The sequence below is a fragment of the Danio rerio genome, chromosome 12 (genome assembly GCF_049306965.1).
Source record: "Danio rerio strain Tuebingen ecotype United States chromosome 12, GRCz12tu, whole genome shotgun sequence".
In the NCBI taxonomy this organism is placed as follows: domain Eukaryota; kingdom Metazoa; phylum Chordata; class Actinopteri; order Cypriniformes; family Danionidae; genus Danio; species Danio rerio.
Window position 1 is genome coordinate 12666983 of NC_133187.1, and position 23791 is coordinate 12690773.

Sequence of the window (23791 nt, forward strand, 5' to 3'; positions counted from 1 at the left end):
TTTGCTGCTGCATGTTTATAGTGATGCATGTAAAAACTAAAACGTAATATGTAGATTAATGAAATACAGAACATGGAATATTGTGAAAACTGCAGTATATTGTACGAGCCCGAAGAGATGATCGTCTCCGCAACACGTCCTCACAATTTAAACACCACGTCTGAATGAAACCATGGACACATAGATAAATACGCCTTGTGTGGAGAATTCCACCGACTGACAGCGGCGCTCCGTCTCGCGCCGTGGAAAGGTCGATTCATCTTCGTGAAATTGCATAGCGTCTAAATGCAGGCTGCTTCATAATCCAGTCCAAATGTAACAGTGAAACAGAATGTACGATTAAAAAGAAAGTTATCGAGTCCTTGTGTGAGCGGCACAATAAATCCACATTCATCTCTCCATTTGAAAGTCACTGTGAATGTAGCATCTTTGTTGACAGCTGCATGCATGTATACTAACTGAAATTCAACACTGAGTAAAATCATCAGCCAAAAGAGAATGAATCAACAGTACACCGGAACACTCAAAAGAAAGTTACCGCTAGGTTCGAAGACCCGGTGAAACGCCGGCTTTCCACATTACTGTCCACAGCCTTTCCCATCCGTTCACAAAGGAATTCAACGTAAATGTCTTGATTTTAAAACGCGCATATTGTGTCTAATCAAAGAAACGAAAATGAAAAAAGACCAAAGCAGAGGAGAGGTGTCTCGTTTCCAAAAGTTAAACTTAAAAACACTATGCTTATGGCGAAAATCGACTGAGGATGGTAAAACGCGATAGAATAGTCAATATGATGTTTATTTACCGAGACTGAAATTTAAAATAAACATAACAGACGGAGGGTAAAATCTGTAACGTCCTCTTAACGCAGCTGCGTGTATGTTTAGCTTTCTCCGGCTTCGCGCCGAATTCCATCTCTCTCCGCGCGCGCGCTCGAGCTCTCTCTCTGGAACGAGCGAACAATCCAGCGAGCGCGCGCGCGCGGGGGTGTCCCTCCTCCGCAGTTTGGAGTTTGTGATGTGTCTCAGACTCCGCGAGCGCCGCGCGAGAGCGAGACCTGCGGAGACAACGCGCCGGATCCTGAAGCGACCGTTACCCTCCAACTGGCGACCTGCCTTTCTCCTTCCCGATTACCCTTACAGTGTTTCTCACACACTAGCCCTTTCCTTCAACGCCGCCACACTTTTTTGGTTTATCACAGGTGCATTTGCGCACCTTTGACGTACTTTTCTCACTCATTGGGAATTAACGGACATCTGAGGATCGTGTGGATGCGCGGCTTTGGAAAGACGCGAAGATGGAATTGCTGATAATATGCCTTTCTTTTGGAATATTGCAGTGCAGTTCGGCGGGAGCCGACTCCATCATTCACATCGGTAAGGAGTCAGCTGTTAAAAGCCTTTTATTTTTTGCAAATGATAACCAATGCGCCATCCAGAACGAGGACTCTTAGGGAAGTGTGTTGTAGGGGTCGGTGGGAAATGTCCATTGTAAATAAGCACTGAAAATGCGTCCTGCTCATCGGGCTGAATATCAATTGAGCAGACCACTTGTGATGATAACGTCTCTCTTGTTCAGATTGGCGGTAGATCCATTGCACTGACACATGCATGGACAAGACTAGTCTAATGCCTGTCTTGTTGTTGACGAGGAAGGCATAAATTGTGTAAATCGCAGATTTCAGGTAAGTTGGAAAACAGGAGGCGTCTGTCATAAGGCAAAGTATAAGCCAATGTGTGTGGGTTGCTCTCCCCCTCCCATCTATAAGATTGAACTTTGTATAGAACGTGAGGGAAATCTTAATAAAGGATGCTGAAGTAAATAAATGACAAGGGGACAAATGCTTATTCTTGGCTATCCCAGGCCGTAAATGTCATCTTAACCAATCCCCTTTGCATGTGCCGGACACCCTGAGCATTCTGATTATCTCGCCAAACGTGAGGAAATAAAGATTTTGGCTCTCAAACAGCAACAGAGATGAGGAATAGAGGGGAGGCTGGAGGGTGGCTGTGGCTCTCATCGGTTGTCATGAAGAACTCAAATCTAAACCTTGCCTCTCATTTCAAAAAGATTTATACCTTTCTAAATCTGTTGTCCACTCAGTTAAAGCCATCATGTTTATTTATTGTTTAAGATCTGCAGTAGCATTGTCATCAAACTGGCCTTCATCAAAACTACTGTCTCAGAATCAAATCAGTGATTTGCGTGATCAAGATTGACACAGTTGTTGTTTTATACTGTCTATATTTATCCAAACTTTTAGCTTTAACAAATCAGAATTATTTTATGAGTTATGCACTTATATTGACCAAGACTTTGGAGATTATTCAGGAAAGCAGTTATAAAAGCATTCAATAGTGTATTTACTTTGGTGGATGCAGTATGCAGTGCAGAATAATCCTTTGAGATGTTATGTACAGAATAACTCCAGCCTTTTACTACCAGTTGCATAGGTATAGGCCGAAACACTCACCTTTTGAGATGAGGTCATCTGATATTTTTATCCGAAGCTCTTGCTTGTGAGTGTGGATCTGTGACAGTGTAATAGGCAGGTGCACAACTCAGGTGAAATAACAAATTCCAGCCTCTCCAGTGCCCAATGCTTCCACTTTGTCGCATCCGCTCACCTTATCATCTTGACCAAATTTGGCTCCGAAAGGCAAAAGAAAAATAAGCCCGTCCATTGAATGAAGAGGGTGACATGAAGTGATTTTCAGGGTGGTGCAGTGATTTACAGAGGCAACGGACATCCAAAACTGGTAATTGGAAGGCTAGTACAGGCAGTTTGGATCCGGGCTGCTCTCACTGGCAACTAGGATGAACAGATGCGACACCCCTATTTCTGCTAAATAAGATGAACACTGCAGCGATACATCAACCAGATTTTACCTGTCTACCTGCCCATCCTATTGGGCTTCACTAACATGGTACATTTTGGTCACACACAAAAAAAGCTTTTCAATTTCTCTCATTTATTTCTAAATGTCAAGCTTTAACACGCTAATCTACATAAAACTTGCTGCACACTTTTACTGTCAGTCATTTTAATACAAATGAATGGATCATCAGTTAAGGATGTTTGGTTGTATTGGGTGTTTTTGACTATATTGCTGTAGTTTATTCGGTAACACTTTATAATAACTACACACTATAAATCATTTATCAAGCATTAGCAAATAGTGAACTCATTATCCGTTAAGCATTAACTCTACATAATAAACGTTATTAAGCAGTTTATAACTGCAGCTACAAATGCTGTATTCTTGACTTATAACCACATTTAAAATGTGCTTAATAATTGTATTTTCATACTTAGCAAATTATTAATTTTTCATTACTAAATTAAGTATCTTATTATTTACAAACTGTTTGTATTTAAGAGTAGTTGAGGGTTTTTAGGATCATTCAGAATGTGTTAGTAAATGATTAATAAACTATTGAAATTAACGTTTATATGTCTTATAATTCAGGCATATATTAATGGTTATTATGTATGTTAATAAATGCTTTATTAACTCAACTTCACCTAGTTTTGTAACCTAATCTAAAGTGAGGACTATGTATGCTTTATAAATCCTTTATAAATGACAAATAAAGGCTCAGTTAAATTCTAAACAGGAAGAATGGCATTATTCATTCCTATTCAATTAAAGATACACAAATGAAACTCTACTTCAAATAAAAATAAATCTTTGCAACCTTATCTAAAATAAAATTACTGTAGAGTTTAAACATTACATTTTATTAATTTGTTTAATTATTATATTGTTGTTTTATCCAGTTTTGTTGTATTTTGACACTCTTGTTATTCAGCAATGTTTAAACTTTACAGTAATTTTACATTTTAGATAAGATTGCAAAGATTATAGTTCATTTGATTCTGAGCCTTTATTTGTCATTTATAATGGATTTATAAAGCATAAATAGTCCTCACTTTAGATTAGGTCACAAAACTGCATGAAGTTGAGGTAATAAAGCATTTATTAACATATTAGTTGACTATTATTATATGCCTGAATAATAAGATATATAAACGTTGATTTCAATAGTTTATTAATCATTTACTAACACATTCTGAATGATCCTAAAAACCCTTAACTACACTTAAATACAACTGGTTTGTAAATAATGCGATACTTAATTTAGTAATGAAAAAAATAATCATTTACTTAGTATGAAAATACAATTATTAAGCACATTTTAAATGTGGTTATAAGACAAGAATAGAGCATTTGTAGCTGCAGTTATAAACTGCTTACTAACGTTTATAATGTAGAGTTAATGCTTAACGGATAATGAATTCACTATTTGATAATGCTTGATCAATGATTTATTGTGTGTAGTTATTATAAAGTGTTACCGTTTATTCTACTATCAAAGCAAGTAACTATATGCAGATAGAACCTGCTGGGATCTTACTACGGTATATTTCAAAACACTTTTTCTGTTTTTAAGGAGGGATACAGTATGGGTAAAGACAGGAACCGATTCTGTGATATAGTTAGGATTAACTTTGAGTTAAAGGGCACATTACAGAAGTTATAAAAATAGCTATTAAAATTGTAATGTGAGACACATATTGTATATGCATATTAAGTGCATTGCAACAAGTTATTACATTGGATGTTAGCGCAACTCAACCAACATCACTGGCTTAATACAAAGAGGATAAATTAAATCTAAAAAATAGAATATTATATATTTTATAATATTTATAAAATATAATACAAACACAAATTAAATTCACAAAATTTGATATACACTGACAACATAATAAATGAAAATTAACTGTATAGTTTAATGTTATAGACTCATTTTTTTGTCAGAATAAAATGACAAAATATGAGTAACGTACAGTACTGTCCCATCCTCAATCAGCAGATTTACTGTATGTAAAAATGAAACCACACACCTACAGTTTCTTGATCTGAAATGTTTAACATTTATAAGAGAGTAAGTACATCAGGGGTGTTTTATATGTACTGAACATCAATTAGCTTGCAGGAAAAAAAAAAGTTGAAAGCCTTTACTGCATGGTGAATCTTATTTTCCATATCAAGTTATGAAAGTGTTGAGATATTTCACTTTAAAGACCAGGAATGGGACTTATTCTTTGCCATAAAAGTGATATTACTGAACACACACACATACACACACACACACACACACACACACATATATATATATATATATACAACGATTCAACAATTAACCAATTCACAATTAACCGCGATTTAATTCGTCACGGTTCATTAATCGTAAAGGCTTCTCAACATCGTGCTTCTGCTTGAAACAAAACTGCTGCAACTAAACAAAGTTATGCCAGCTGTGCGCTAGTTTGAAGTTCCTAGCTTGTATACCAAGACTAACACGCATGCACATTGTATTAACTAGGCAGGATAGGGTAATTAGGCAAATCACTGTTATGATGGTTTGTTCTTTAGACAATTGAAAAATGTTAGAGCTTAAAGGGACTACTAATTTTGATCTTAAAATAGCTTTGAAAAACTAATAATTGCTTTTATTCTATCTGAAGAAAAACAAATAATGTCGCATTCAGACTACATGATTTTTAAAGTTGTCATATTACAAATGTTTTCACACTGCATGACTATCTGGCCTAGCGTTTTGTCGCTGCTTTGTTTACACTGCAAGATGTATCGGCGACAGGCTTTCACATTGCATGACTTTACAATAGGAAGAATCGCCAACAACTTCGTCCAAACTACGTTTAACAGCCAAAAACACATAGTATATCTTTTGTTATTAACTACATAATGAGAAAGAAGCCTTTAATGGAGTAGAAAATTTACATATTTACTCCCCTGGGTTTGAAGGGAGCAATTTCTCCTCAACTTTCTTTTTAAACTTTCTGTATAAAACATCAAACCGACACGGGTGCTTCTGTCAAACCTCCACTAGTTTTTCCTTCATTTCTTGGGTCCCAATAATCCGAAAATGAGCGCTTTTAACTTCTTCCTCAACCTCCCGCTGGCCTGCAGGTATACACACACACACAAGTGAATGCTGCTCTCTCATTGGCTGTAGGCGATCCCTGATGTTATTTTCAGTCAGAACTCATTTCACACGGCATGATTTGAATCGCCGACAGCTCCAGATATTTAGCAAGGCAAATATCTCACAGGCATCGATGCTCATTGTCGATTCTCTCAGATCACGTCTGTGATCGTTCATACTGTGTGATTGTCACTTACGTGCACGAGCACCGATTTGCCTGTGATTTCTTACTGTGCGTTTAGACTGAAGGCGGCGAGATCAAAGTTCACTCAAAATTTGCTACATTGATTAAAAGGGGCCGTTGCAGCATATTAGCATAAAAAAACGGCTTTCTAGCATGAAAATGTTGAGTGCATTTTATCGAATTCATTTGACTATGGAAGATACGGTGCAACCGTAATACTATAACCTTTTGGGAACAACTGTGGTCAGAACCAAAGTTCTCTGGAATCCTCTCAAGCGGTGCACTTCTACATTATGTATTCTACATCTGTATTATTTGATTACTGAGCCACAAGAAACAACACGTTAAAATATGAGAAGTTTTCATGTGATTTTTCTTAACTAGTATTGTTTTGAAGTTAATCGATTCATAATATAATAGTGTAGTAACTGTGATTATTTCTTTGACTTAATCGTACAACCAAAATCTATAATCGATGCATCACATATATATATATATATATATATATATATATATATATATATATATATATATATATATATATACGATTGAATTTAGAATTAGTAGCTCCCCTTTGATTTTTTTCTCTTTTAAATATTTCCCAAATTATGTTTAACCGAGCAAGGGAATTTTCATAGTATGTCAGTGTGATAATATTGTTTTCTTCTGGATAAAGTCTTATTTGTTTTATTTCAGGTGGATTAAAAGCAATTTTTAGTTTTTTAAATGCAATTTTAAGGTCAAAATTATAAACTCTCTAATAAACAAAAATGATTGGTTTTATTTTATTTAATATTTTCACATTTACGAGGAAAAAATGTCGTTATGGATGTGAAATGTGAAATTGCCACTTCTGTGACTTTAGGGAATCAAATAGAATAATTTGAAAACATTGACAGAGACATTTTTGAGTATTTCTAAAAATGTAAAATACCTGCCTACCCAAAAAACCCAGAAACAGTTTACATATTTTTGGTGATTTTTTTTTTCTTTCATGGCAAGGTTGACATTTGCATGGGATTGCTCATGTATATATATATATATATATATATATATATATATATATATATATATATATATATATATATGTATATATATATATATATATATATATATATATATATATATATATATATATATATATATATATATATATATATGTATATATATATATATATATATATATATATATATATATATATATATATATATATATATATATATATATATATATATATATATGAGAACAAAGAACATGTATGCATGTTATATCAACTCTGCAGTGTTTCTTTTCTGAATTATTCAGTTTTTGATTGAATCATTTAATTAAATGATTCAGTTATCCATCCAGAAACACAAAAGTAATCCCACTCATAATCAGAAAATAATAAAACAAACTTTTGTAATGCACAAAAGAAATAAGGGCTAAATATAAACAGAGCTGCCTAACACAAAACAGCTGTTTTGCACTAATACAGTTTTGATTCTTTATTCATTTGACTCTTTTTAAGCAATAAAGACTGGAAATTATACAAGTGCAATTGAACATTTATGGCACTAAAATTCCAAATTGCAAGACTATCACAGCTTCTTTTTAATTTTTGAAATAATCTCTACTATATGAGGAAGCTGTCTGACATTTAAATGATTCAGCAGCACCGTTTAACTCATCAGCATTAAACAGTCCTTGTTGAGCGCTGAAATAAACACAAGCATCTTGTTTTGACACTGATCTCAAGACAAAAGCGTCCTCGTTGTTTTGCTGTATACACAGTAACAAAAAAGCAGGTGTCCTTGTATTAAATATATATTCTGTTAAACAATCAACAGTTCATATTGAGCCCCGAGGATGAGTTTCTGTAGCTCGGCAGGTGCTAGAAATGTCAAGGTCATGCGTTTGATCCAAGAGAAAACACACGTGGATAGAAAATAAGTACCTAGGATGTGCTTTTAAGCAGCTCTTGGTTAATTCAAATGTTTGCAAATAACAGACCTTTGAGCAAGATGAACCAAGCGAGCGAATTGCCCTTTGTATGCAAATTGGCAATTGCTTTCTAAGCTCCACTAAGACTCAGATAACTATCTGCACATGCCCGCAGGTGCCATTTTTGAGGAGAACGCGGCACGGGATGATGAGGTGTTTCAGTTGGCGATCTCTGACCTCAGCCTCAACGATGACATTTTGCAGAGCGAGAAAATCACCCACTCCATAAAATATATCGAGCCCAACAACCCCTTTCAGGCAGTGCAGGAAGGTAAGTGAATCACTGTGTTATTTCTCTTGACTCTCTCGAACCGCATCATTCCCTGACGTCTGTGTGAATATGCTAAAAAAACAGATATGACATGCAAGTTGTTGTCTGGCGGTTTGAATAACTCTCCAACAAGACATTTAAAGTCGAAATGACGTACATCGCCGGGGTTTCTGCTTTTGTTCAGAGCTTGCTTACGGCAACCAAAGATGTCTCGGAAATGTATGTGTATTTGCTTAAAAGCCGAATGAAAGGTGACATTTGGTTTCAAAGGCTTCCACCTGAAGCTTCCCCACTTCTGTGAAAGAAGAGCTAGGTGGAGGTATTGAGTCAAGCTGGACTCAATAACAATTTTCCACATAATTGCGGTTGAGTGCTTTGAAGCCTGAGCTTTCCAAAAGATCATTTTTGAAAGGCGAACAGAAAGAGAATGTCTTCTTGTGAATGGGCTAATGGCAGTTAATGATGCTGGGAGTGAAGACGAAGATGATGGCCATGATTATTTCCGTTACAAAATATCCTCCATCACAATATTCTGTGTTGTTTTTTTTTTTTTTTTTTTTTACGGGGAAAGGAAGAAAAAGAATAAAACAAACTATATATACTGTATCTCACTGGGATCAATCTAAGTGAGCTATTGATGTTGATATAGTGTAGTATTTGCTGAGGTTTTTGTCTTTTTTTCCCTCTACTATTACAGACACCTTTATCAACTGGTCTCCAATCATTGAGTACTCACTTGTTTTGTCAGTCTGTTTTCCACAGTTCTTTGCTTTCAGTGTAATAGGTGTCTTTCAGGCTGGTTTGGTGAGGTGTTTTATTTCCCAGATGTCACCATGTCAACCTGAGGAATAACACTAGCGCACTTGGAGAACATCCTTACTCTGACAGTCGAGCATTGCATCTAGAATTGAACTTGGTGTATGTTGATTTGTTTCACAAACAAGGGAAAATTCATCACAGCGTCTGACTGATATATTTAGGGAAATATATCATTTTTAAAACCTAGAATTGTTGATGGTTATGAAATGTCTTTATGGCAAAATAAACTACTATTGTTTAAAATGTAGTCTAGATTAGTTTATATTATTATTATTTTGTTTACCCAGGTGCCTAAAACTAACACAAACACATATGAAGAGTTCAGATGCAAAAACATCTGAGTGCCATCTGAAGATTTCTCCTAAAATTAGCATTTTTCTCAGGCTACCGTGAAAAAGTTGAGTAATTTCCCTTTAATGTCAATTAATCCATTTCCATTGCCTTTAATCTGAAATTAGTGAACATAAATACTGGAGTCTTGGAAAAATGCTCATTATAGAAGAAAATTTTAGATGGCACTTTATAATAAAGAAATAATATATATATATATATATATATATATATATATATATATATATATATATATATATATATATATATATATATATATATATATATATATATATATACATACATATATATTATTTACTTTTCAAACATTTCCCAAGTGATTTTGACAGAGCATATTTTTTTATTATTATTTATTCTTTTTTTTTTCTTCTAAATGTCTTTTTTTGTTTTTTTTTTTTAGTTTGGCTGGAATAAAGCCAGTTTAAAATAAATATAATAGTTGATTTTTAGGGTCAACATTATTTGTTCTCTGAACAAATATGTTTAGTTTTTCATTGAACACACAGTCATTAATGTCCAGTCACTTGCCTAATTAACCTAACCCACCTAGTTAGCCTAATTAACCTAGTTAAGCTTTTAAATTGCGCCTTAAATGCAACACAAGTGTCTTGCAAAAATAGCTAATAAAAAATAATATTTTGACATCATGGCTAAGACAAAATAAATAATTTATCAAAACTATTTATATTTAATATATTAAGCTATTATGTTATGTATATTTACATATTCTTAAGTGTTTATTTTATATATTTATATTATTTAGCTAAAACTATTATGTGTTGTAAAACAATCTTCTCTCTATTAAACCACTTGGGAAATATTTTGAAACTGAGGCATTCCACAGCAGGAAATTTATATTTTGTAATAATAACGGTTATTTGTATTTAAACGTATTACGTAAAAAAAAAAAAAAAGATTAAATTTTATGATTAAAAATTATTACCAAAAAAATGGACAAAACTGCCAATGCTTGTAATGTTTTTTTTGGTGCCATTGAACCTTTATTTCTGTCATAATTAGGGCAAGACAGAATTTGCGGACATTTTTTTATAATTTTGCACAGAATTTGGTAAAAAAAAAAAAAAAAAAAAACATCTGCGGATTTATGTGGAATGATTTTGGGAGTATCGTAACTAAAAACTTAATAAATTAAGTAAAGACATAATCATTTATTTTTTTTTTATTTAATGCATACAATGCAGATCCAATTTGATCCACTTCTTTTATAAACAAAACACGTCAAAGCAGTATATCTACTAAAAGACAAACTGTATTGTAAATAAATGATATGACCATTTTTATATCAGTCAACAATACTACTGAAATGTAGTTAAAAACTGAATAAATACAAATGTACACACATTTACACAAGTAAATAAATAGACTCAATAATTATCCAAAAATCTACAGATTTCTGCACACACAGATTCCAAGTGGGCCTAATCATAACCTACCATTGTCTAGTCTTGCTGGGTCTTCTGCATAAATGTGTTGTCATGGTGGTGTGGTTGAAATGCAAGGCAGTGTGCAAGCACCTAAGCGCAGTGATGCTGGGCTCTCTGGACTGAATACCCTGTTGATTTTGGCTTTGTGAAAAGATTCCAGACCATTCAAGTCAGCCAATGGAGTTCTTTTTAGTGGTCACAGTTGCCATCTCAAAATGGTAACAGTAGCCCACATTGTGTCATGGGTTGTGCTGGAGGAAAGCATTGGGGCTCGTTTTATTAAGCAGCAATGGAACTTTTTTCATTCTGCGGTCTTAAAGGCTGAATCTCACAAGTCTGTCAAGCGTGTGTTGAGGTCACAAAACTAATAAAAATAAGGTAAATATATATTTATGACATTTATTTTATGCCAAAAGCCTATTTTAGGACAAAAACGCATCACAGACGGATGGATAGATAGATAGATAGATAGATAGATAGATAGATAGATAGATAGATAGATAAATAGATAGATAGATAGATAGATAGATAGATAGATAGATAGATAGATAGATAGATAGATAGATAGATAGATAGATAGATAGATAGATAGATAGATAGATAGATAGATAGATAGATAGATAGATAGATAGATAGGCTTTTTATTTATTTATTTTTTATTTTTTATTTTTTATTTGAATGTGGTCAAAAACCAGGCAAATGAAATTGGCAAAAAAGTAAAAATCGAATTCAAAGCTTTGTCATTGCAAAAAAAAAAAAAAAAGCATTTTATTTAAAATTTAAATGCAGTAGAATAGAGTTAAACTCAAATATGACTATATTACAGTTTTAAAATCTCATTTCTTAGTAGTAATATAGAACCACACATAAAGGTAGAAGCATATTAATGTATTAAGTTCTCTGTGGCATCTGTGGCTGGTATGTGGTGCTAATTTTACCCTTTTTCACCTTGAGAAAGTAATTACATTTAATTTGTCTTATTTGTACCCTGTACAGACTAACATAATGTAGTCAAATAGACTATAAAGGAATCATCTTCTGGTATGACTTGGAGGTTAGCCTCAATAATACAAGACGTTCCTGTGAATTGTTCATTATTTCAGTGCCTGTTGCCTGAATCTATTGCCTGAAGTTGATCTTAGATTAATATATGCCCCACTTTTGATTTTATTATTACTTGCTGCATACTTTATAATTGACAAATGTGTTATACTTTCATACCGTATCCTCAGGCTCTCATTTTATACTCTGCATTAAGTGCATGTCTACAGAAACAAATAGAAAAGGTGTAATGAATCTCCTCAAATTAATCCCACAAGGTCTTTCGTGATGTCTGAGATGTCAGTGAAGATTTGGAGCTTTACCTAAACTGTCTGCTTTCACAAGCGAGTGTTAAATGCAGCAAAACTCTCCTTAAATGCAGATAGGGACTACCTGTAACATATATATTATATTTTATATATCCAAAAAGTATAAAATATATTTCCAAAAAAGTTTTGTTTTTATACTGGTTAATATTATTCAATATTTTTGTCTGTTACGATAGCAACAGTACCATATTTTGTGATTTTTGTTATTTTTTACCACTAAATTATTGATGTATTGTGGACAAGAAACATGTCAGGTTCTGTGTTGCCTCCTGTTGTTGCTGACTTACTTCCGGGAAATAACTACTGAAATGGTGTTTTTTTTTTTTTTTTTTGGTCATCAGAAATAAACCTGAGCCTTTCCTTCTCTGCATATTTCCACCTAGAAGACCCACAACTATTGTCTGCTTTTCTGTTTGCCATATTTGAAAGCTATGCACAGAATAGCTTGTGTGCTTTCATTGTTCAACATCAGAGAAGTGATGAAATCTGTCATGGAAGAATGAAAAAAAAAGTCTTTCTGTCAGAATGCTGTTGTGAAGTGTCCTACAATGTAGGTTGTTGACCATTTGTGAGATACTAGACAAAATACAACCATAATGTTGAACATTTCCATATCACAGTAACATTCTGTGTCAAATACATTTCGTGCAGATTATGGCCGCACGATATATGTGAATCTGAGATATAGTTACATTGCAATACTGCACAACACAACATCAAGCAGGGTTCAGAGTTGACTTGGCACCAGTTTGGAACTTGGTAAAATGTGATTTGTGGATTCACATTAAAGTTGAACTTTAACAGAGTAGCAAGTTTAGTATTTGTGTATGTTTTTTTTTTTTTACAGCCTGTGGCTATACACATCAAATGAGTTTAAATAATTGACATAGTAAAAATGCATAAAATAATATACAATAAGATACGTAATACATTTTATCAATCAAATATTTACCAAGCAATGTTTACCAGATATTTGGGACAAATATACACTGTGTTTAAATAAATAATGTTTATTTTTTCACAGTATTTCATGCATATATATATATATATATATATATATATATATATATATATATATATATATATATATATATATTTTTTTTTTTTTTTTTTTTTTTTTTCTGGAGAAAGTGTTATTTGTTTTATTTTGGCTAGAATAAAAGCAGTTTTAATGGGAAAAATAATAATAGTACCGGCAGAAAGTAATAATAATAAAACCAGCAGCTGTGGTTGCCAATTTTTTACTGTAAAAATATGGTACAAGCTGTAAAAGTAATTTCTCATTTTTATGGTAAACTACCATATTTCATTTACTTATAGATGTAATGTGAAATGTAAAAAAAAAAGTGATGTAATGTGAAAAAAAAAACATCTAAACATCTTTTGTTACACAGATAGACACATTAACACAGCCATATGCAGGTGGTGATGAGTAAGTTACATAATGAAACAATGCTCATCACAATCAACTTTTCCCTCAAGCTGAAAAGTGTATCAGTATATAGAAGGTGCTCAGTGTCATTCACACAGCTAATAAACACCAGTATGGCAACACACATAAAATTAAAGTCATAAAATAAACTTTGTTTATCAACAATAGATGTAACATAAATATCTAATGTACATAGCTGATGGGGAAACAACTAAAAAGATCCATGTTAATGTCAACAAAAAGCATATCAAGTAATGTGCCATGCAGGGATTTCTGGGAAAGTCAGTTTACGGTTATTTTAAGTCATTTTAAGTCAGTTTACGGTTATTTTGCTGTATATATTAAGTAAACATACTGCTAACCAGGTTACAGATTTTTACTGTAGCATTTTTACAGTTTTTTTTTAGGGTTGAAATCACGGCCATTTTGTCTAATCACAGCTGTGACTTTCCCAAGTGCATAATTTCATTTTTCTTAACACTTTGATTATTTACTGAAGTGATAGCAGCATACCACATCCAAATGAACTTTCACAGAATTAATTAAACCACTGTGTACAGAACCAAAAGTTGTTTTAGACTTAATTAAAATCACATTACTAATTTCGGTTTATCTTCACTTGATCCAATGTAAATAAATCATGCGGAAGGAGATTTGTGACTTGCTTAATTCATGAATTTTAATTGCACTTTCTTTCTACTACAGTTTCTCCCACCAGTCCAGGTGTTTCCAGGAAAACCTTTAATGCACAGAAAAATCACTTCAACGTTTTAATGCAGTTGACACTACTAACATTGCTTTTTTTCATATAATCAGTGTTGGAAAGTAACTACTGTAGTTACAGCAGCATTATCTAATTTATTTTCTAATTAAATCTAATTATGTGATTGTAATCTATTACAATTATGGAAAGAAAAAATGTCATTAAAATTTAATAAATTACTATTAATGATTACAATGGGTGTTACAGCTGAGCATTTTTATTTTGTTAAAGAATAACAATAAAAAAAAATATTTTGATGAAAAGGTCCTCTTTTTGGTCTATTATTCCTATTATGTTTCCACTAGATGTGATGGTCAATTCCAGCTGTAACTCCTGCTGTAATCATTAACAGTTTCATTATTAATTGTATTTTTATGATATTTTTTTCTCTCCATAGTTGTAATGGATTACAGTTACATTTCATTAGATTTAATTAGAAATTAAATGACATAATGATGCTGTAACTACAGTAGTTACTTTCCAACACTGATCATGTGAAAAAAAGGTTGTGGAGGAATATAGTTACCTAGGAACAATTATTGACAACAGGTTGAAATTTGATGAAAACACACAACTGTTAATAAGGCTCATCAAAAACTGTTTTTATTGTGGAAACTCCTCTCTTTTAATGTAGAGAAATGTATTGTATTTTTATTTTAATTTATTGAAAGTATTGTGTCCTTTTCCCTTTATTTGCTGGTTTGCTTCACTGTCTATAAAAAAAAACAAGAATTTTCTTCAAAGCATTGTTCATTTGTGCTCAAAAATTTTAGGAGCTCCCCTGTGAAGTCTTCCATCCTATCACGAACAGCAAGTGTTGAGGATGACACATAAGATACTAGGAGGCAGCACACACCTCTTGAACAAATATTTTGAGTGGCTGCCCCTTGGGCTACGTCTTAGGACAATAAGATGTTCCACAAATCATTATAAATTCACTTTTGTGCTTGACACAATTCGGTTACGTAATAAATGTGGCTAATCGATGGATTTTTATTTTTTTATTATTGTTATTGAATTTTTTTCCTCCAGTTTTTTTGTTTGTTTACTTGATGTTAAGTGTTGGTTTTTATTGCGTTAAATGTTTCATTCTTGTTATATGTGAAACACCACCATGTCATAATGAATTTCCCCAAGAGAAATAATAATAAAGTTTTAAATAAGATGCATTCGAGCCCAGAGAAGTTGACAGGGCTTCTGGACACTGTTAACACAGGGCTTCATTTTGGCACTATACGGTTTTAACTTGCAGTAGTGTGGTGTTTGACAAAGGTTTGCCAAAGTAGTTCTGACCCCATGTGGTGATATCACTTATGGATAAATGACGATTTTCGATGCAGTGCCAACTGAGAGATCAGAGATGATGGTTGTTCAGCTTAAGCTTGTGCCCTTGTCCTATCTTTCTTTGAGGAACATTGTTTTTAAACATTTCTATAATTTCTCACATATTTGTTGGCAAACTGGTGATCCTTGGCCCCTCTTTGCTCCTAAAGGACTAGACCTTTCTTGTGTGCTGCTTTTGTACTAAATCATAAATATAATAATCTGCTGACATCACCCGTTTCAAAACATATTATTATTAAACCAATTTACATGATTACTAGCCCTAAGCTTTTTTTTTGACAGGAAAGGATGTATTTGTACAATTGAAATGAAGTTGACCAGACAAAACATGAAATATTTTGCGTTCATATTTTCTAAAATACAAGTCAAAGTAAATTTGGAAATTACTACTTTATTTTTTATTTGTGTTTTATTTTCTTATTTGCTATCACTTTCCCAATTTTTTCGGATTCAGAGTTGTACATCTCTTTGCAAATTATGCATCAAGGAATTAATAGGAGAGCAGATTTCATCAAAAATACTGTATTAAGACACATGCCCTCATTTACTACAGGTCTGTTTGTATAAAAACAAGTGGAAACTTTAAAGCACCCACATATATCTACGAATGATTGGCTCTTCCATCTGTGTCCAGAGTGGTGCCAATGAAATTAAATATTTGCTGAGCATAAATATAATTTCAGAAAAGTTAATTGCAAGAGCGAATTAAATCAACTGAAAGATTTTAATTAGTTTTACACCACACATTATGGTGTCATTACTGGGACTAAATGAAGATGTACAAATAGACAATAATGAGATACATACATTTAAATATGAAATTGCATACCTTAAGTTATTATTCTTTATGTCTACAAATTACAGATCATAATGTAAAAATCACTCAAAGACTCATTAGTTTTTGCAATTTTAACTACACCCCCGTTGATAGGGCCATCATGCTTTGCTTGTAAGCCACTTCACACAACACTCCCGCATTTTTGGGCTTGGCTCATAAACTGATCATGTTTCTGAAGTTATTAAAGTGGGCATGTGTGGGTAGAGATATTTGCTTTTATTTTCTATGTAAAGTATTTAGGTTTATTTTTGGCTTGTTCTTGTTTACCTTTTCCCCTAGCAAAGCTCTGGCGTCACGAGTGAGTCACTACCTGCATATTTCGGAAGTTAATTTGGTTACAGAATGTGGTTGTCACTTCCATAAACGACTAAACGTTTTTGTGTACAGAACAAGATTAAGCAATAAAAGGTGAACTGACAATCAAACTTTACTGGCTTTGTGTACATGAATAAACATGCACCATGCTGCTGGATTGGCAACTGCTTTCATGTAATTTTAAACAATTCCTTATTCAGTTATTTTTAGCATAAAATGATTACACTTGCACTTAATGCTTTTTGGAAATTCACGCAAAATATGTATTATAGAGGTCTTGCCACTCTAATAAAACATTTATAATTTATGTGCAGCATTTCTTTTGTTTACATCTCACTCTTCATGTGCCAACATGTTTGACAGAAATGGCTGAAAAATAGAACAAAAAAGTAAAATAAATGAGAAAATATGTGAACAAAACAAAATACAAATTGTGTTTGAAACACTTGTTGGACCATTTTTTATGTAAAAAAAGTGATCACAAGGTTTAATTTTCTTTTTTTACATGAACGTGGGGTAAAATATTATATGTGGGAGTGCTATGAAAGTATTCAGTATAATGATGTCAAAGTAGCCATAAAAAATAGTTATTTAAAAAAAATGTACTTATATATTAAACAGACTTATAGTTTTTAATTTAATTTTGTTATTATTTACTTTTTAAATTTATTTTTATTTTATTTTATTTTACGGCCAAATAATATTCACAAAACCGACAATCAAACCATCAAAAAAAGAGTGTGACCAAACTTTTAAACGCAGAAGTAAAAGTACTCAGAACATGACATCTCCCATGCTCTCAGCTTTCACAGCTTATGTTTACTAACATACGGTAAGACATATTTGACTGTATTCATGTGATATAGTGCACAAAAAGTACATTCTGACAACTGTTTATTTTTTGACGGTTCAGGTGCACAGAGAACAGATTGCATGCTGTCTGAAGGAACTAAGATTGTGCTGGTATTACATGACTCACCCTAGTTGTTGGCTCCAAGTTGTATTTTTTAATTCCTTAAACAAATACACAATTACATTTTTGCCAAACAATATGTTTAAATAATTTGTGCTCCAGCCATTACAAATAAAAATGTGTGAAATGAATGTTCTACTTTATATTACAATTTCTGTTTGGGACAAGGGATCCGGGGTACAGCAGAGTTGAGGGTCCAAATGCAGTTTATATACAGCTTAGTCAGGCAGGCAATGGTCAACAGGAACAAACGCTATTATGAGGGTACACCAGAAGCATAGTCATGGTCACAGGCAGTGGTCAGTTTAGGCAGCAAACAACGGAAACAATAAAACAATGCAAAAGGTCAAAACATGGCAAGACAAGGAAGTGCTTCATGAAGTTACAGACTAACAAGACTCAGCAAAGAGTGTGTGTGTATGAGGTGTCTTTATAGTCTTGGAAATTAGTCCTTATGAGAAGCTGTGTCTGTGTAGTCACGGAGAGACCAGAAACTGGTGTGTGTGAGGTTCATGATGGGAGTTGTAGTTCATTGTTTGGTAGCTCTATCTTTGGTGATCGTGACACTCTCCCATGCCTCCTCCAGCGACAACAGCTACAGCTATTTTAAGTTTACATTTATAGACATGCTTTTAGGCCATAAATTATGACACAAATACCTATATTTTAAAAAGCGCAAAGTTAGTAAATTGTGTTGTGGGATTCATTTAAATACTTATATCAAATAATATTTGCATCTGACTAGGAAACTTCCACAATTGTACATTTAGTAAGGTCAGGCGCAAAAACATTGGTGTCCATACCTTTTCAGCGCTATTTATTGCTATGTGTGCTTAGTAAATACAGACAGTACTTTTTAAATGCGTTAGCGCAAGCTGCTAGTACATCTGCCCATAGTTGCCATGTGTGCTTCCCTGCTGTACTTGTCCATGCTTCAGATATGAATTGCAGAGGCCTAGTTCAGTTATAATGGAGTTTTTTGGATGCTGCTGAGAAAGGCAAGTCCTTGGACCTCTTAGTCCATTAGGAGATGCTAATGCTGGAGGTTTGAAAATGACCCGCACGTATATATTTTTGGCCTGCACTGCTCATTTTTAAACTATTCGGAGTGCAGACACGGGCACGAGTGTGTGGGATGCATAAAAATGAAGGAGCAAACTGTATTTTCACACATGCACACAAGCATCCACAGCCCACATGCACTTGAGACACACTAACATATGGACCCTTTTTCTGAGCTGTGTGGGCCGAGCATCAATTTGACCATAGGCACAATGACACTGGATGGCTGCTGGCCTCTTTTAGTGAAGCTCTCTGATTGTCTCTTGATCTAAATTGCCCTGTATGGGACCCAAAATGCACTTTCAACACAAATAAATGAGGCTAATTACCTTGTTACTCAAGCTAGTTGTCTGATTGCCAAATTACACGGTGTTCTTGAAAACAACAACAACAAATTTGTCCACTCTGGGCAGTGCTGCTTATTTCTCTAAGTAGAATGTTTTCATACATAGCTGCGTTATTCATGCAGAAACATCATTTGAATTTGTCTGTTATTTGCAGATACTGGCTGCTTTACTTGGCTCGGTTCTGTGCTTGAAAGCTGGTTGATTAAGACATTTCTAATCACTGTCAGAAGCTCTCCACATGGATCACTCACAATTACTGTGATTTTGCCAAGTAGGACATGTTCCTGGATCAACATCTTTAAGCGTTCTTAGAGTTTCTAGGGACTGACACTACTGTTTAACAGTAGATGTAGTTTTTATATCTATAAAATCATATTTATAGAAATAATCTTAAAATACATTGTATGATATTTTATATGATAACTACTGTACTATTTATTACTGAAAGAAATAAATGAATAATAGGAATAAATTATTGGTATTATGCTTTAAAAATACACTAAAATGGCATTTAATTCTACATTATATTGGTTTAGTTTTAATTTAGATGCTACAAGAACATCTCCAGAAGCTAAAACAAATATTTTTAGGGCAAATAAAAAGGCATTAAAGTCATGGCTAAATTTATAGTTATGCTTCATTTTATGTTGCTGGCAAACAGTATTAATATATATTTATATATATTAATATAATATTATTCTAATAATTTAATATTTTTTAATATTTAGTTTATCCTAGGTATGCTGGTTGTTTTAGTTTGGAATATAATACCAGGATCAACAAAGAGCTTTGGTCCTGGTGTCCATCTTTTCTGACAGAATCATTGAGACGTCTGAAACAAAACCACTTCAAGTCCCAGGAACATTTTCTTTTTCATTTTGAGTATCATCAAAATGCCTGCAGGTATACCTTTAACTGTATTACAATATCCTGATGTATACATTTCTGTCAGATTTATGAAGACCTCTTCTTTCAAATGAACCAAAACAGCTGCAGGACACAAATATATATAGAACGCAGCAGCACGAGTGGTCTTCAATGAACCTAAACGAGCACATTTCACTCCGCTGCTAGTCCGTTTGCACTGGCTGCCAGTTGCTGCTCGCATCAAATTCAAAGCTCTGATGTTTGCCTACAAAGCGACTTCTGGCCTTGCTCCTTCTTATCTGCTCTCACTTCTGCAGATCTATGTGCCCTCCAGAAACTTGCGTTCTGTGAATGAACGTCGCCTCGTAGTTCCATCCCAAAGAGGGAAGAAATCACTTTCGCTCACGCTCAATCTGCCCAGTTGGTGGAATGAACTCCCTAACTGCATCAGAACGGCTATTTTCAAGAAACGACTAAAAACTCAACTGTTTAGTCTCCACTTCACTTCCTAATCTGCAATTGCTTCTCTGGATATCACACTAACTGTACCCCCCCCCAAAAAAAGTGCAATTACTAATACTTTCCTTAGACTTTACAGACCTGAAACTTGCCTATAGCACTTATTCATTGTTGCTCTTATAGTTGTGTAAGTTGCTTCCTTGTCCTTATTTTTAAGTCGCTTTGGATAAAAGCGTCTGCTAAATAACTAAATGTAAATGTAAATATATATGTTTATTTATTTATTTATTTATTTATTTATTTTTGATTTATCAGAAAGACTGTTCCTTTAACTGCATTGAAATAATGATGAATAGGATTTACAATCAATAATACATCTAAATCTAAGATGAAACTTGCTTTTGCATGTAGCAATCATGTTACAATCATCGATCTTAACAGATGCATTTTTAAAATGTGTACCTTGACTGGACTTTAAATTGTGTTTCAAAGCTGCTACCAAATTTGCAAATTTTGTGAATTGCTTTATAGGAAAACAAGTGGGTAAGGGACCATCTAAAAACTCCACACATTGCTTTTATATGAATCTGCAGTTTGTTTGATAATATCAGTCATGTACTGTATAATGTTATTTTACACCAGCTAGATGGTGCTTAACTTCAAAAAACATGTCATTTTTTGTACAAATCTATCTATTTGGTCTAATTTCAGAGGAGGAACCTCTATGTTACCTTGTTTTGGCTTTCTCTTTAAAAATACATTAAAATAAAAAAATCTTTTAAGTTTACTGAGGCAAAAAATAAACAAATGTGTAAATAATCAAAGCATTATTAATGGTTCTCATACTGTTGATGTAATCGATAAAAAACTAAAAAAGTAAACCACTTTAGTCTAAATAGACAATAAACAAACTTAGATGCTAGTATTGTTAGTTGTAAAAAGGGCTTGACAATAACACCCGCCAAATGTGGGTTGATTTCAGCTGTTGCTGGTTAGACAGACACTTCCACTAGCCGCTGGCTGGAAATCTTTTTTTTTTTTTTAGCGCAAGGCAACCATACCTGAAAACCCAACTAATGTGATCAGTCTTCATTGAAATAGACTGAACAAAAGGTATGTTCATGGATCTGCAGTTCTCCTACTTTCAAGAGCTCCGGATTAAAAAGAAAAAAAAAAAAAAAAAAGTATTTTTTAAGCAACAGCATTGCTGCTTTCGCTTTAACAATTCTTTGAACAGATTATTAACAGGCTTAATGTTAACTCTGCTGATAAAATCAGTATGTAGTATGAAGCGCTATAGTTTTATTAGAATGTAGCTGCTGAGTGCACGCCTTGGAAGCAATGCCAATAAGCTGAGGGTGTAAGTTTGTCATTTCCAATGGAGACGCGCGACTTACACAATGTGCATATGGGACCAACATATTCAAGCCGCACACACATGAATTGCGTGCATTTTCCAGCCATACCTAGTTGAAACCATCTGAACTTTTCTGAATGCTGCGAGCAAACTAACCAATTTGCTTCACACTTTGTATGGAATATACACATTTCAGTAATAACTGCAGACTAGTTACCTAAGGCAAACACAGCACAACCAAACACTGCAGTGCTTTTTACTTTTCTCTATAAACTTGCATCGGAGCTGCAGCAATGATTCGTCTTTTTGTCACCCTATGAGAAAATGGTTAATGTCACCAAGTTATGAGAGATGCCAGGAAACCGGGAGCGTAAAGTCTATTGTAAATGCTCAAGTATTACACACGTATGCGCGTGTCACTTCAGGTCAGAATAACAACACATGCGAAAATGAGTGCTGTATAGCTGCAGTGAGCAGATTGTAAGTATAAAAGTAAGTAAGAGTTTCACCAGAGTGGCTTTTTTGGTTTCTTTTCTTGTACATCCCAGTCAATAGCTCCCAGTCTGAAAGCTTATTTTTAGCATAGGGGGTAATATAGTCACAATTTGTAATGTTGCATTATGCGTTTGAATAATGGTGGTTGGTTCCTTTACTTGAAAGCTCAGATTCGATTAGCATAATTTGTGTTGTTGACCGAGTTTGAGGTGTACTGTGTTATTATTATTCACACCTTAAATTTTGCTTTGATTGGTTAGCATTTGCAGTTTATCATTGCACACACTTTGTAACATTTTATTTATCAAGTTTAAGAGTCTCTTTAACACTTAAGTTTATTTTATTACAAAAAGATATCAGAAATTTATTTTAAAATAAGTTAGTCTTTCAGTATTAAAGCTATTTGCCTTAGTAATATTGGTAAATTAAAATAAAGTGGTTAAATAAATAAAAAATCCTAATATTCCTAATTGTACTGTTAAAAAAATATTCAATAATTTCCTTACGTGATCATCCTTTTATGATCAAACACTGTATGTATTTCACCTGCTTTCTTTTGCTTACAGTTATTTTTGTTAATGGGGTTTAATCATATATTTTTAACAGTAACATTGCTTTAATAGAAGATAAACTCTATATGTATGTGTAGTTAACTCGTGATATGTGAACTTTAGCCAGGACACAGACTGTGCATAGTTTTAGGTACATGACAATAATTAGTTTTAAAATCTCAATAGTTTTTTTTTTTTTTTTTTTTTTTTTTAAGAAAGGTTTTGCTGAATAAAAAAAGTGCATGTTTACAGCTATATTTTGCTTATTTTGACACATTATTTAAAACTGATGGCTAATAAATAAATATTTATGTATTTTGGTCAAATTTATGCATTTAAAATATTTTCCCAACAACAAAATTGTGGCTTGAAAATGTCGACTGGCTAGTAATGTTGAAAATCTACTAGCCACAGTAGCTGGTGATCAAAAAGGTTAATGTCAAGGTCAATGCAATTTATACATACAAAACATATGACTTGTCGAAAGAAAGCCTTCCCTTAACCCCATACCTAAATGTAACACACAGGTGGCATGAAAACATTCAA

General features: G+C 33.4%; 1 protein-coding gene across 4 annotated transcripts in view; it reads left to right on the forward strand.

Annotated features, from left to right (window-relative positions):
• The first annotated feature begins 1026 nt into the window (after positions 1 to 1026).
• The window catches only part of grid1b (glutamate receptor, ionotropic, delta 1b), a 737476-nt gene continuing 714711 nt past the window's right edge, over positions 1027 to 23791 (forward strand). For all 4 annotated transcript variants that reach the window (XM_021480270.3, XM_009306536.5, XM_680591.10 and 1 more), the window contains exons 1-2: positions 1027 to 1376; positions 8302 to 8457. In XM_021480270.3, the coding sequence (XP_021335945.1) occupies positions 1298 to 1376; positions 8302 to 8457 (235 nt within the window). In that variant the 5' untranslated portion in view covers positions 1027 to 1297. The remainder of the gene's footprint in view (positions 1377 to 8301; positions 8458 to 23791) is intronic.